The sequence below is a fragment of the Myotis myotis genome, unplaced genomic scaffold (genome assembly GCF_014108235.1).
Source record: "Myotis myotis isolate mMyoMyo1 unplaced genomic scaffold, mMyoMyo1.p scaffold_m19_p_1, whole genome shotgun sequence".
NCBI classification, from domain to species: domain Eukaryota; kingdom Metazoa; phylum Chordata; class Mammalia; order Chiroptera; family Vespertilionidae; genus Myotis; species Myotis myotis.
Window position 1 is genome coordinate 34776589 of NW_023416313.1, and position 15638 is coordinate 34792226.

General features: G+C 42.2%; 1 protein-coding gene and 1 pseudogene across 1 annotated transcript; one reads left to right on the forward strand and one right to left on the reverse strand.

Annotated features, from left to right (window-relative positions):
- Positions 1 to 377: 377 nt before the first annotated feature.
- Positions 378 to 12546, reverse strand: SPINK2 (serine peptidase inhibitor Kazal type 2). Its single transcript, XM_036302167.1, has 4 exons — positions 12400 to 12546; positions 11390 to 11433; positions 2265 to 2374; positions 378 to 686 (listed from the first exon to the last, which is right to left on the reverse strand). The coding sequence occupies exons 1-4, from the start codon at positions 12452 to 12454 to the stop codon at positions 641 to 643; spliced, it is 255 nt and encodes an 84-aa protein (XP_036158060.1). The 5' UTR covers positions 12455 to 12546; the 3' UTR covers positions 378 to 640.
- A 1671-nt stretch (positions 12547 to 14217) lies between these two features.
- On the forward strand, positions 14218 to 15180 carry LOC118652345 (annotated as a pseudogene).
- Positions 15181 to 15638: the final 458 nt, after the last annotated feature.

Genomic DNA, 15638 nt, shown 5'->3' on the forward strand with positions numbered 1-15638 from the left:
CCAGGGACATGCCCTTGACTGGATTTCAACCCAGGACCCTTCAGTCCTTGGGTCAATGCTCTATCCACTGAGCCAAACCCACCAGGGCATACATATTTTTACTTGCATAATTCTTTGACTTTACCAACTCAGGTTACAGTCAGCTCCATGTATTTCAGTTATTTGCCATGTGCAGAACACGGTGCTAGTTACATATCCCTCCTACCCAAGATGCAGGGAGATGGTGAACTAAAATTAATCTTGCCTCTCAACAATGACTCCACTTCTCCCATCGTGAAATTCACCTTTTCTTGGGAGGAAATGAGCCACCCAGAGGCTGCTGCTGAGTGAGAATGGATAGTCAACAGAGAACAGCAATAATTGAACAATGCTGACTTTATTCCAACTAAATAAAGCAATGCACAAGCCACCTGAGCAATAAGCTTGACTCAAGGGGCAAAAGCCAAGAAACAACGATTTTGTTTTGTTTTGTTTTTTGCTTTAATCATCAGTTACTGCACATGGTTGTCTTCCACATCTCCTCTCGGAAAACGTGAGTTAACAAATCTCATGCAAAGAAACATAGGAAAAGAGAAAATGCAGTTCATCTAGTGTGTAGTTGAAGGTGGTTTCTCCAATTTCTCTTCTGTAAAATGCCCCATCAGCACGGTCCACTTCGGATTATTTTTATATCATGACCATCTTCCCTGCAAATTGAACAACCATAAAAACACATTTATTACCTAGCATACTGACACTGTCCTGGTCCTTATATTAAAAAGACCCATGTCAGCCTGTTCAGTATGGCTCAGCAGTTGGACATCGACTCAGGAACCAAGAGGTCACTGGTTCGATTCCGGGTCATGATGCTGGGTTGTGGGCTCGATTCTTAATAGGGGGTGTGCAGGAGGCAGCTGATAGATGATGTTTCTCTCTCATCAATGTTTCTATCTCTCTATCCCCTCCCTTACTCTCTCTCTAAAAATCAATCCTATATAATAAAAGGCTAATATGCAAATCGACCAAACAGCAGAATGACCAGTCGCTATGATGTGCACTGACCACCGGGGGCAGATGCTCAACACAGGAGCTGCCCCCTGGTGGTCAGTGTGCTCCCACGGGGGAACCCTGCTCAGACAGAAGCCCTGAGCCAGGCTCATGGCTGGCGAGCACAGCATGGTGGCGGAGCCTCTCCCACCTCCACGGCAGCACTAAGGATGCTTGACTGATGGCTTAAGTGGGGAGTGGGCCTAAGCCATCAGTTGGACATCCCCTGAGGTCTGCCGGACTGTGAGAGGGCGCAGGCCGGGCTAAGACCTCCCCCCTCCAGTGCACGATTTTCATGCACCTGGCCTCCAGTAAAAACATATCTTTAAAAAAAGTCCTATGACTTTGTATATTACAGTCCTTCTTGGGCAATATTTATGTAATCATTTTTAAAGCTAAATGAAAAAAACAATGAGGGTGAAAGCCCCAACTCTGTCATTTTCTTCTCTACCTGTAGGGTACAAGGCACTAACCCCAAAGAATCACTCTGAGAAGACCTAGGAACAGTGATGGCGAACCTTTAGAGCTTGGCGTGTCAGCATTTTGAAAAATCCTAACTTAACTCTGGTGCCGTGTCACATATAGAAATTATTTGATATTTGCAACCATAGTAAAACAAAGACTTATATTTTTGATATTTATTTTATATATTTAAATGCCATTTAACAAAAAAAATCAACCAAAAAAATGAGTTCGCAGGTCACCTCTGACATGCGTGTCATAGGTTCGCCATCACTGCCTAGGAAGCTCACTGAAGACTGAGGTCAGAGAATGGACCCCTTAAATACAAAGCAGCATACCTGAGAAGAGTCACAGCCCCTCAGCCAGGCATAATACATTTATGATTTAGCATTCTCTAGGTAAAGTTATTAGCATCTATTGCCCAACTAATGCTGCAGGTTACACAGGTCACCAGCACATGCCCTCTGAATTCAAAAGAACATTTAATATTCCACAGAGTTTAACTATTAAATATACTCTTAATTTTGGAAAATCCCCCATCCATGGATAGTAACATAACTCGATTATCCGGTCTACAGTTGCACGTGTCATTCTCCAACTTCAATCTAAACAATGCACTGAAGGATTCTGGTATATTTTTAAATGTCAGTGTGAAAATAGAACTACTTATGTTGCAGGCGATTCTTATATCCAAGAAAGGAGCCACTACTTCGTAAGTAATCAAAATTCAAGGACAAAAGAAAATGTGGCCATTCTACACTGTAAAAATATGTTACCTGATTTTCATGCACAGAGTACACTCGTTGGCATAAGTGGACATGTCGCTTCCACATACAGGGTTAAAGTCTCTGGGACATCCTGGTAATCTATATTGATTACAGTTTGGCTAGAAAAGAGAAAGGAGAACAGAAATTAGAGAGCCACTTGAAACACCTAGATTTCCTAGAAACACCCTAGAAAAATCTATTTTACACACACACACACAAAAATGATTTTTCTAATGCAAAAATCAGATGCAATGTTAAAAAATTGGTTCAATACCAATGTAAATAAGAAAAGGTTAGGCTGGCTGATTTTTAAATGGAAGTCCAAGGCATGCCACCATGCCTACTTTATTATCCTCTAGCCTCATAATTAGTACTTCACTACTATTTCCGTGTGAATATTCTATTACAGGCACCTTAATCCCTTGGCATAATGCTGAGACACACTCAGGAAGCTAATCTTTTAGTCTGGACTTTTTAAGATACTGGCATTTAACAACCAGCACTGAAGAAAGCAGCATGCCCTGGCCTGTGTGGTTCAGTTAGTTGGGCATCATCCCCTGAGAGGTGGCTGATTTGATTCCTGATTATAGCGCATGCCCGGGTTGAGGTCTCGATCCCCAATGGGAGGCCTACAGGAGGCAGCCTGATTGATGTTATGCTCTCACATCAATGCTTCTCTCTTCTCCCTTCCTATCTCTCTAAAAAATCAATAAACTAAAAAAAAAAAAAAAAAAAAAAATCAATAAACTATTCAAAAAAAAAAGAAAGAAAGCAACAGGTTCAGAATGAGACCTTAAGGGTTGTTATGGATTGAATTGTGGCCTCCCCAACAAGATATGCTAAAATCCTAACCTCCAGGATCTCAGAATGTGATCTTTTTTGGAAATAGGGCCTTTATACAATAATCATTTTAAAACAAGGCTATTACAGTGTGTCCCGATTCAATATGACCGATGCCCTTATAAAAAGGGAAAATTTGGAGAGAGTCACACACTAAGGCAGTGGTTCTCAACCTTCTGGCCCTTTAAATACAGTTCCTCATGTTGTGACCCAATCATAAAATTATTTTTGTTGCTACTTCATAACTGTAATGTTGCTACTGTTATGAATCGTAATGTAAATATCTGATACACAGGATGGTCTTCGGCGACCCCTGTGAAAGGGTCGTTTGACTGCCAAAGGGGTCGCGACCCACAGGTTGAGAACCGCTGCTAAGGGAACATCACATGAAGACTGAGAGAATACCATTTACAAGCAAAGAAATGGCTAAGGCTACCAGGTACTAGGAGAGAGGCGTGGAACAGATTCCCACTCCAACCAACCCTGCCAACACCTTGATTATGGACTTCTAGCCTCCAGAACTATGAGACAATCAATTTCTGTTGTTTAAACCACCCCAGTTCATAGTACGTTATCACAGCAGCCTGAAGAAACTGATATGGGGTCATGGAACTCATACGTCTGATTTGATGGAACTGAGGCCAGAAATGTACTATATCTTGCTCTTAGCCACTAGTGTCCAGCAAGGCCAGGACTGGAACTAGTCACCGTGATAAGATTATGGTGCGCAGAGTCCCACTTTAACAAAAGGTTAAATATATGGCCTGCTGTGTTTCTGTATATATATATATATATATATATATATATATATATATATATATAGAGAGAGAGAGAGAGAGAGAGAGAGAGAGAGAGAGAAAGAGAGAGAGAGAGAGAACCCTTGAACAATGCAAGGGGGTTAAGGGCACAAACCTCGCATGCAGAATAAAAGAAGCCACCGGTTTTAACATTCTGAATAAATGAAATGCATCTTTCTATTGATATTATCTGGATTTATAAAGACCTAAGAGGGCTGGCCATGGGCCAAACTCTGAAGGAAAGGAGGTCTTGTTGGCCCTTGCCATCCTCTGCTCAGCACGCCACGCTTCACCTAGGAGCACGATGTGTTCTTGCCGCACTAGGCTCACTAAGATGAGGCCATCTAGGGCTGCTCTCACAGGCACAGGAGATGCCCTCTTATCCAATGAGATGGAGAAAAGTGGTAGTTGATCATTTAATTGAAAAAGTAAATTAAAACAAGGAAACAATGATTAAAAAAATAATACATACTCTAAACATTTTATCCTAAAACATAAGTGGAAATAAAACTGCCCATCTTTTTTTTTAATGTTTACAGTATTACAAATGTCTCCTTTTTCCCTGATTGACCTCTCCCTGGCCACTCCCAACCCCAAGCACATGCCCTCACCCCCCTACTGTCTGTGTCCATTGGTTATGCTTATATGCATGCATATATGATCTCTTACCCCCACTTCCAACCTCCCCTGCCTTCCCTCTGAGGTTTCACAGTCTTTTCGATGCTTCTGTGTCTCTGGATCTATTTTTGTTCATCAGTTTATGTTGTTCACTATATTCCACAAATGAGATCATGTGATATTTATCTTTCTCCAGCTGGCTTATTTCACTTAGCATAATGCTCTCCAGGTCCATCCATGCTGTTGCAAATGGTAAGTGTTATTTCTTTTTTACAGCAGCATAGTATTCCATTGTGTAGATCTACCATAATTTTTTAATCCACTCATCTGTTGATGGGCACTTAGGCTATTTCAAAATCTTAGCTATTGTAAATTGTGCTGCTATGAACATAGGGGTGCATATATCCTTTCTGATTGGTGTTTCTGGTTTCTTGGGATATATTCCTAGAAGCGGGATTACTGGGTCAAATGGGAGTTCCATGTTTAACTTTTTGAGGAAATACCATACTATTTTCCACAGTGGCTGCACCAGTCTGCATTCCCACTAGCAGTGCAAGAGGGTTCCTTTTTGTATACATCCTTGCCAGCACTTATCGTTTGTTGATTTGTTGATGATAGCCATTCTGACAGGTTGTTTTGATTTGCATCTCTCGGCTGATTAGTGACTTTGAGCATTTTTTCATATGTCTGTTGGCCTTCTGTATGTCCACTTTCGCAAAGTGTCTGTTTAGGTCCTTTGCCCATTTTTTGATTGGGTTATTTATCTTCCTTCTGTTAAGTTGTATGAGTTCCCTGTAAATGTTGGAGTTTAAACCCTTATCAGATATAACATTGGCAAATATGTTCTCCCATGCAGTGGGCTCTCTTGTTGTTTTGTTGATAGTTTCTTTTGCTGTGCAAAAGCTTTTTATTTTGGTGTAGTCCCATTTGTTTCTTTTCTCTGTAATTTCCATAAAATTGCCCATCTTTTCATGTAAGATAATGAATAAGTAATGTATTTGGTCATCTATAATGCTAAGTATGATCATATGATTAAGGTCAGGCCAATAATTTGTGGAATTATTGTGCAGTAGCTTCTGGGAGCCTTAGTATTTTTAAAAAGCTGTCACCTGTTTCCTGCTTCCCCCCACAATTTGGATTCTTCTTTGTCTGTTCCTCCATCCTGCTGCTGGGCACACGTAGCACTCACTTTGGGCCAGGAGGACAAAGGCCACATTTCAGGAGGACAGCACTGGGCACTGTTATTTTAAGTCCTTGTTAGGTATAGTTAGATCTAATCTTAATACAAGAGATAAGACCTTTCCTTCCAATGTTTCAACTAAGTTGAATTCTGTGGATTATCACTGTAAAACTCATAAATAAATCACCTAGAATTTCCTGCTTTGGTTTCTTTAAAACAGGACTTCTCAACCCCTATTCACATTTAAGACCAGATAATTCTTTCCTGTGGGAGGCTGTCTTTGGTCTTGTAGGATGTTTAGTAGCATCCCTGTTCTCTCTCCACCAGTCAAATGACAGTCTAAGTGTCTTCTGGAGGCAAAACTATTCCCAGTGGAGAACTACTGTTTTAAAATATAGTGAGAATTTAAAGACACTTGTAAAAACAACATACTATACAATTTTTTTAAAAAATTTTTACTGTTGTTTTATCTACACCTAATTCAACAGCAATTTTTTTTTTTTTAACAATTTGTCTTTTAGCAAGTCTTTCAAAAGCATTCAACACAGTTCTCATATGGACGACAACTTTGTTTCTTTACATTCATGTTAATGTTTTCTGTACATTTTTAAGTAAAATAAAACTGGCGACTGGCCTAACAGGCTCGTGAACACACACATTTGAGTCTTGGTACTACAATTCCACTGTAGGAAATAAATCTACTTTATTACTAGAGTAGTCTACTGGCAACCAGAGTGGTCGATATGCTGTGGGAATTGTTCAGAGAGAAAGGAGAGGGGCATTTGTTTGTGAGGTAATTAGGTGGAGGGTATTTGAATGAGTTTTTAACTGTTGACAAGTAGCCTGAGGTGGATCCACAGAGGGCTGTATGTGCATGTCACCTTGGAAGCTTGTTAAAAATACAGATTTGGGGCCTCACCCCAAACCTACTCAATCTGAATCTCCAGGGGTAGAATCTGTGTGTCTAGAGGTCCCTGAATTCTGCTTCAGCTAGGACTGGGTTTAGGAACCGCTGCTCCCAGTCATCTTGACATTCAGTCCCCTCTACTTGATGAACGCTAAGGAAAATGCACAAAGACACACAATTCCACTCACAGTTTCAGGGAACTCCTTGCGCTAACCTTTCCTGCCTCCCCTTTATAATTAAGACATATCTTGCTATGTCCCACTCTCTCAGAGATGACCAGGTAAACAGCTAGCGAATCGAAATTAATCTATGCCTAAAACTCTTAGGTTTTTGTTATATTTGAGAAGAGTTTTCAAATGCTTTCATCTCAAAGAATGACTAATATATGACTTTTGATGTCCTTCAGATCTTTGAGGAACCTGCCCAGCTGGAAGGCAATGTTGGGTTCCAGTCTGTTTCAGGTCTGTCTGAGTCTCCTGACTTCAAAGCTATGGTTGGATACCTACCATGTAACTTTATGACATTTGGGTTACTCACTTCCTGGATTTTCTCTGATCTGAGGTCTAAGGCTGTATGAGCAATCCCTTTTCACCCTTATCAATGAGGTCAAATAATTTCATTAATCAAGTATTCCCAATAAACCCTTACTTTTATTCATTTACCAAAATTTGTGCCAAACGGGGGGGGGGGGGGCTCAGACTAGGTTTATCATCTAGGGAGGCTCAAAATTATACCCCACAAGAAGCCAACTGTAGGAAGTCGCCCCTGGCAGACAGTTCCTCAGAGCTTCAGAAGTCTCTCTGTCTGGAGGAAGGCCACCTGGCAAACTTACTTATTCCTCAGAATCCTTTTTCATTTTTATAGAAGGATGTGATATGCTTTTAAGTAATTCTCTGAGCTTTACACTCTGAAGCTTTTCCTCAGAAAGGTCCTTATATACTTTAACAAATATATTCCCATATTTATTCATTCAATAAATGAATACTCTAAGATTTTAAGATAGGTGTTATAAGAAATACAAAGACAAACTGAGTCTTGCCTGTAAGAGGTTTAGCCTCCAGTAAAGGAATCAAGACATACACATGGTGGTCTTACAGGATGGGTAGAATTTAGAGAGGTTTGAGAGACTGTCTACCTCAAGGAAATAGTACAGATTGAGCAAAGGCACAATGGTGAAGGAAGTGTCTGACCTGAGAGCAAAGCAGTTTTATTTAAAGGAGCATTCAACACCCATTCACAACAAAAACATCCAACAAACTAGAAACAGAAGAGAATTTCTTCAACCTGATAAAGGACCCCTAAAAACCCCCACAGCTGACATGGTGAAAGACTGAATGCTTTTGCCCTAAAGTCAGGGACAAGCAAGAATTTCCACTTTCATCTGTTCTATTCAACATTGTATGGAAGGTTCTAGCCAACATAATTAGGCAAGCAAAATAAATAAAAGCCACCAGATTGGAAAGGAAGAAATAAAATTTTCTCTAATCAAAGATGGCAAAATCTTTTTATGTAGGAAGTTCTAAGGAATCCACATTTTAAAAAAACCTACTAGAACTGACAAACAAATTCAACAAGATTAGAGAATACAAGATCAATATATAAAAATCAATTGTATTTCTATACCCTTGCAATGAACAATCTGAAAATGAAATTAAGAAAATAATTCAATTTATAATACTATCAAAAATAATAAAATATTTAGGAATAAATTTTAACAAGAGAAGTTAAGAATTGCCCTAGCTGGTGTGGCTCACTGGATAGAATGTCGGCCCGTGGACCAAAGGGTCCAATGTTCAATTCCAGTCAAGGGCACATACCTCAGTTGCATGCTTGATCCCTGGCCCTGGTTGGGGCACATAGGGGAGACAACCAATCGATGAGTCTCTCTCACATTGATATTTCCCCCTCTCTGTCTCTCCTCCTTCCCTCCACTCTCTCTAAACATCAATGGAAGAATATCTTCAGGTGAGAATTAACCAAAAAAGAATAATAATAAAAGTTAAGAATTATACACTGAAAACTACAAAATGTTATTGAAAGAAATTAAAGACCTAAGTATATGAAAAGACATCCCATATTCATGATATTCGTGGATCAAAAGACTTAACTGTCTTAAGACAGCAATAATCCCCAAATTGATCTCCAGGTTCAATACAATCCCTAAGATCTCAAATGCCTTTTTTTTTTTTTTTTTTTTCAGGAGAAATTGGCAAACTGATCTTAAAATTTATATAGAAATGCAAGAGGCCCAGAAGAGCTGAAACAAGCGTGAAGAAAAAGTTGGAGGATTCACACGTCACCATTTCAAAACTTACTATGAAGCTACCTTTATTAAAACAGTGTGGCACTAGCATAAGAATAGAAGGGCATAAGCTATGGGAAAGAGTAGAAAGGTACAGGTAGAAAGGGAGGCTGCAGTAAGGAAATAAAACATTCTCTATGGGAACTGGGAAGTCACTAGATTTTGCAGAGACATGCTGTACTCAGAGGAAGGATTCTGAAGAGTCATTGCAGCAGCAGTGTGTAGCAGGAGCAGGAAAGTAGAGATACTCAAGATTGAAGAAAATCGCCTGGAGGGCTATTATGCTAGCCTGGGTAAGAGATAATAAGGGCCATAAACTGGAGCAGTGGCAATGCAAACAGGGAAGAAAAAACAAAGGTCTCTTGCATGGCTCATCCTCTTAATAATCCTGTACAAAGAGAGAAGGGTCCTGTGGTATTTGCCTCCTGAGAGTGAGTGCCTCCTTAATTTTGCACTCCAGCTACCTGACCTACCTTACCCTAATCCCAGCCCTGAGATAGAGGTGGGATTGTCCTCATTTTTCTGAAAGAAAATCAAACCCAAGAAAATTGAGTCATCTCATCAAGAAGTATTAATGGGCACCCACCAAGTGCTGACAATTGGGCACTAAATAACAAATAAGATATTACCTTTGACCACAGGAGTAGAGAGTACAGTTCACCGGAGGGAAGCCAGGCAATTACAATTCAAAGCTGTGATGGGGTAATGAAGAGCACTGGATCTGCAGTCAAACTGCTTGGGTTGCAACCATAGTTCCACCATTTCCATGTGACCGTGGCCAAGGGGATAACAATGATACCTACTTACTTCATAGCGTTTTAAAAGATTGAGTTACTACATATAAAACACTTAGAACAGTGCTTGGCACATGGTAAGTGGTATTTTAGCATTTCCTGTTGAAGGAAACCAGAATATGTTCCCTCCAAAATATGGCTCTTTGACATAAAAATTATTTTGACCAAAAGGCAGTTTTAAAAGCAGCAATCCAGAAGAAGCTCCCTCTACCCTCCCCCCGTTTCTGCCTAAAGGCAGGATATAAATTCTCCTTGATTGGATAGATTCTACTCTTATCAGCCCAGACATGTCATCAGAGGGATCTTCAAAAAAACCTTACCCCATTAGTTTCCTCCCATACATTTACTACCCCATTGTTTGCACCCTTGGAAGCTTAAGCCATTTGTGCTACAAATTTACTACTCTTTGCTAAAGATAGAGTTCTAAGCCATCTCTTTGAGTTACTCTCTCTACATGCTCCTATGTATATGTGCAATGTACATGTTAATAAACGTGTTTGCTTTTCTCTTGTTAATTTGTCTTTTGTCATAGGGACCCGAGCTGAGAACTTAGAAGGGTAGAGGAGATATTTATTTTTCCTGCCCTACACTATCATAATGATGACATTGCAGTCTAGGTTGAATGGAAACATGAAGAAAGTGCATTTATATACACTTTGGAGAAAGAAAATAGGGTGGGAAGGCTTCCTAGAATAGGTCTAATCTGAATTGAACACTCAAAGCTGCCTAGCCCAGGTCAATATCCCATATGCAAAATAGTAATATCTATCTATCTTACAAGGTCATTGTGAGAATTGACTGAATATACAAATGTACAATGCCATACCAGATATTAAAATAGAAATATGACCCACAACCTGCAGCAACCTGCCCAGGAAACCAACTCATTATGTAGAATAACCAGACCAGGAAGCCAGCCTGCTCTAAGTCAGACTTGGAAGAAGTCAGATGGCTGCCTATAGTGACTGTCCAAGAAGCTAAAGAATAACCTTTGTAACTTTTGGCCCCAAATGGACAGGACTTGATTAATAACTGACAACCTCCCTAATTTTTGTCCCCACTTCCAACTTAGGACCAATCAGAGAAAATCAAATATGCACTCCTAACCAACCACATGTCCATCCATGCACTATTTGCTTTTAGAACCAATCAGAGAAAGCCAAATATGCACTCCTAACCAATTACATGTCCAACCCATGCACTCCAACTTCCCCATGCCAACAGCCTCGAATCAGGGCACACCTGAAGCCTTCCTTTCTCCCACTAGTAAGCTTTCCCACACCTCCACCTTAGTTGAGTGTCTGCCAAATACAAGTGGCATGGTTGACTCCCCTGTTACAGCAAGTTCTGAATAAATAGTTTTTCTTTATTCTCATTCGGTTGATCTTTGTTTGCTTCCACTGAATTTAATTTGATAATGTACTGTACAAAAAGTCGACTGCAAGGCATAACTATTAAGTCAAGGACTTTCTGAATCATTAGAGGAAGTAGTGAAGGAAACAAAGGCCTGAGGCCTTCAAGACCTGAGCTATTTTCAACAAAAAAATTTACATTTTTTATCTGTATTACAAAGCCTCTGATTTCTAAAGCAGTCAATAGTTTCAAAAGTATTAGGTCAGAACTGAAAGCTAGCCCCCAACCCAAACTGTTGTGGGCTTCACTGTATTAGAAACAGTATAAGTGGTTTCCTACTTACTGTTCTATATCCTGAAGGATGACCAAATTGATTGTTCAGAGAGGCTGAAAGAAGAAAACAGACATTTAAAAGTACGTGATTAAGGTCAATTCTTGCAATTCCGGAAGGGAGAGGGATAGAGAGTTAGAAACATCGATCAGCTGCCTCCTGCACACCCCCTACTGGGGATGTGCCTGCAACCAAGGAATCAAACCTGGGACCCTTCAGTCCGCAGGCGCACGCTCTATCCACTGAGCCAAACCAGTTAGGGATGTAAGGGGATTTTAAAATCCAGCTTGTGATTTATCCAGGGCACACCTTCCTTTCCCTCCAGTACTTAACTTCCTTGAACCACCCCCTCTGACCCCACACCCACCTCCAAAGGATATTCCCTTGTTTTCTAGCACCTCTCTTAGCAGGCACACAAAGAACTTTTGGTGCGGGTTCCATAACTGACCGCCCTAATAGGTTTGCTTGAGAAAGGACTGCGGAGCTATGGAATAAAAGTCAGAGAAGTGGCTCCTAATAATTCACAATATTCTTTCCCTCTGCCGCTCAGGGTAATGAGCGCAAAACTTAGCATTAGGTGGACCATTTTAACTCCGTTGTAAAAAAGGCTTCAAGTCTGGCTGGACTGAAGCCCCTTTCTCATAAGCCACAGGCACCCCGATGCACTTGGCGATCACCATCCCTAATTCCCATAATCTCCTGCTGGGGCTCAGCAGGGCCACTGTGTACGCCAAAACCCAGCTCCTTGTCTTGGGCTCCAGAAATCTGCTTTAAGGGAGAAAAGGCAGACAGCAGGGTGTCACCAGAAGGAGCTGGGAATGAAGCCCGAGCAAGGGGGTCCCTGGTCCTCAGCCACCCCCTCACCCCCACATTCCTCAAGGACCGCAGCGGGCCCAGGAACCGCCAGTAACGGGTGCTTGGAGGGACGCCAGGGACGCCGGGATCCAGGCAGTCGCCAGCGAGACTCCCTCTCATTACTCCTCCACGAGCCGGGTACGACCACGCTGGCTGGCGAGGGTTACCTGCCAGGTGCGTGGCCAGCAGCACCAGCCCCAAGCTCATCGCCAGCAGCGCCATCCTTCCTCCTCCGCCTGCGGTCGGGTGCTGCGCGCGAGACACGTAGGACGTGCACAGGTCGGACCTGCGAGGGTGTGGGGTGAGGGAGGGGCGGGAGGGGAGGACAGGAAGAGGAGGAAGAACGTGGAAGGGAGGAGGGGAGGGAGCGTCAGGAAAGGATGGGTAGCGGGGAGCCTGGGAAGAATGGGGGAGGGGAAGTAAAGGATGCTGCTAGGCTAGCCCCCTATCGCCCCCCCTTTCCCTCCCCCTCCCCTCGGAGGGCGGGAGTAAATGATTAAGGGGAGGACTTCTCCCTGCAACAAACAAGACCCTTGTCAGAGCCCTGGGGCACAACCTTGAGGGCTGTCAGTCAACCTCTATTTCTTTGGCATCTCCTCTGTCCCAGGGTGTTTTGGAGGCTGAACTCAGCAAAAGAATCCCTGCTCTCAAGCAGCTTTCTCCTGTAGGTGTTGGGGATGGGGTGACACAGGGAACTCCAAAACAACAGAATCAATACAGTAGTTTCTAAAGCGTTAGAAAATGGTGGGGAAACGGGGAGACTTTCCATTGGGAAGTCAGGAAAGGCCTTTCAGAGGCGACATTTTTAAAAATCTTTATTGTTGAAAGTATTACATACTAGAGGCCCGGTGCACGAAATTCATGCATGGGTAGAGTCCCTAGGCCTGGCCGGTGATCAGGGCCAATTGGGGCCTTCCGGCTGCCAACCCGGGCCTTCCTTCATTCCGCACCGCCCCCTGGTGGTCAGTGCACATCATAGCGAGTGATGGAACTCCTGGCTTCCTGGTCGAACTCCCAAGGGGACACTTGCATATTAGCCTTTTATATATAGATATCTCCCTCCATGCCCCCCCCCCCCGCAATTACCCCCTTCTAGACCTTCCCCGGCCTTCACCACATTGTTGTCTGTGTCCACGCATTATGCATATATGCATACAAGTTCTTTAGTTGATTTCTTCCCTCTCACCACCCCACCTTCTCACCCTTCTACCCCCCCTCAACCCCCCAACCCCCCTCCCCAGCCCTTCCTGCTTTCCCTCTGAGATTCCATGGTCTGTTCCATGCTTCTATGTCTCTGGATTTATTTTGCTCAACAGCTTATTTTGTTCATTAGATTCCACATATAAGTGAGATCATGTGATGCTTGTCTTTCTCTGGCTGGCTTATTTTGCTTAGCATGATACTCTCCAGGTCCCTCCATGCTGTCTCAGAGGGTAAGAGATCCTTCTTTTTCACAGCTGCACAGTATCAGAGGTGACATCTGAGCTGAAAGCTGATGCATGAGAAGAAGGAAGCTTGGTGAAGACCTTGGGACAAGAAGTGCAGGCCCAAAGAAAAGCAAGTGCAGAGAACCGGAGGCAGGAGCCAGCTCAGTGTTTCAACTGGAGCCCTGAATGGAGGGGGAGAGGGGGCAGGAGACCAGACTGCAAAGCCAAGGTCATGTGTGGCTGGGTAGGCCATGATAAGGGCTTTGGATTTTTTCTAGTTGAAGCGACAAATCAGTGGAGGACTTTAATCAAGGGGATGCCCTGATCTGACTTCTTTTTTAATAGATTGGATGAAGAATAGACAGGAGATAGGACATGTGTTAGGGCAGCGGTTCTCAACCTGTGGATCGCGACCCCTTTGGGGGTCGAAAGACCCTTTCACAGCTGTCGCCTAAGACCATCGGAAAACACATATATAATTACATATTGTTTTTATGATTAATCACTATGCTTTAATTATGTTCAATTTGTAACAATGAAATTGGGGGTCACCACAACATGAGAAACTGTATTAAAAGGTTGCGGCATTGGGAAGGTTGAGAACCACTGTGTTAGGGAGATAAATTAGGTGGCTTTTGCAGTGATCCAGGCAAGAGATGAGGGCATATGTAAAGAAGGCACTTATTCTGTTCCTAAGCAACTAGGCACTTGCCCCTAACTCAGGTCACATTAGCTATTGTGTTGTCACAGAGCCGAACATCTCCAGCCTGTTCTAGCAAGTGACATGGTCTATTTCTCTGACTTTTGTGTCCCTAGTGCCTAGCACTGTGCCTGACACAAGCTCAGAAAATGTTGGCTGAATAAGTGAATCCTTAAAATGTTAAACTGACATCACACTAAGAAAATAGACCAAAAAGAGGAAGACATCGTATCCAGAGAGTAGGAATTCCAACTCAAGGGAGAAGCAAAGGGAATTAGTAGGCAGCAGTACAACAGCCCTAGAGTTCAGCTGGTCCATAGTGGAACAAGCAAGAGGCTCCGAGAGATAGTTTCTAGAGGATGACATAGCTGGACTATGAAATGTGTCTTACAGTAACTGAGATGAGAAATTGATTAGTAACAAATTCAAAGAAAACCAAGTAGGCTAGGGTGTCTGCACTGACAAATGGGAGTGTAGGTGATGGTCTGAGACTTCCCTGCCAAGCTGGAAACCAGGGAAATGGCAGAGACTGGCCAAAAGACCAGGCAGGGTCTCACCTCAGTGATGCAGACATGCCTGCAATGGATGCAAGATAAATTTCAGACCATGTCTAACCAGGTCATTGGAAAAACTGATGATGTGAGTATTCACATTGATGATGTAGAGAGGAAAACATTGCAGATCTCATGACCCAGGTTGGGTGGAACAACTGGAAAGTGAAACCAAGATACCTGCTACACAGAAGAGTTGAAGGTTGTTCATTTACACTGAAATCTGGAACATTGTTTTTACAAGCCAAAAGAAGATCAAATGGCCTTTGCAACTAACTACTATGTACAGACATATTTTATTTTATAAAGTGTGCATTCTTCTTATCACTTACTGTATAGTTCGTTTATAGAGTGATTTTTCCCCCCCAGTTTTCTGAGCATGGTAACTTCACATCCTGGATGTTGGGCAGTTGTGCTATTAAATATTAAACACTAAAACTTTGGTGGTGCCTGTGTGAAATTGTCAAATTTTTTAATGTTTTTTATGAAGTCATTTTTTAAACATTCCTTTTGCTTATTAATTTGAAAGAGAAACACGTCAATTTGTTGTTCCACTCATTTATGCATTTATCGGCTGGTTTTGTATATGCCCAACTGAGATACGGAACACCCAACCTTGGCAAAATGGACGATGCTCTAACCAATGAGCTACCTGGCCAAGGCTCTCTCATTCCTTTTGTATGTAGTAGTTACTGTTTGATAAAAGTTGCTGTGTAATTTTTTTTCTA

What these genes read in the sequence shown, in the direction of transcription:
- SPINK2 (XM_036302167.1), bottom strand. Translation starts at nt 12,454, where the DNA reads ATGGCGCTGCTGGCGATGAGCTTGGGGCTGGTGCTGCTGGCCACGCAC. An exon ending in ATCCTTCAGGATATAGAACA is followed by an intron (nt 2,375 to 11,389) that starts GTAAGTAGGAAA and finishes TCTCTTTTCTAG; the next exon opens with CCAAACTGTAATCAATATAG. An exon ending in ACTCTGTGCATGAAAATCAG is followed by an intron (nt 687 to 2,264) that starts GTAACATATTTT and finishes TTCAATTTGCAG; the next exon opens with GGAAGATGGTCATGATATAA.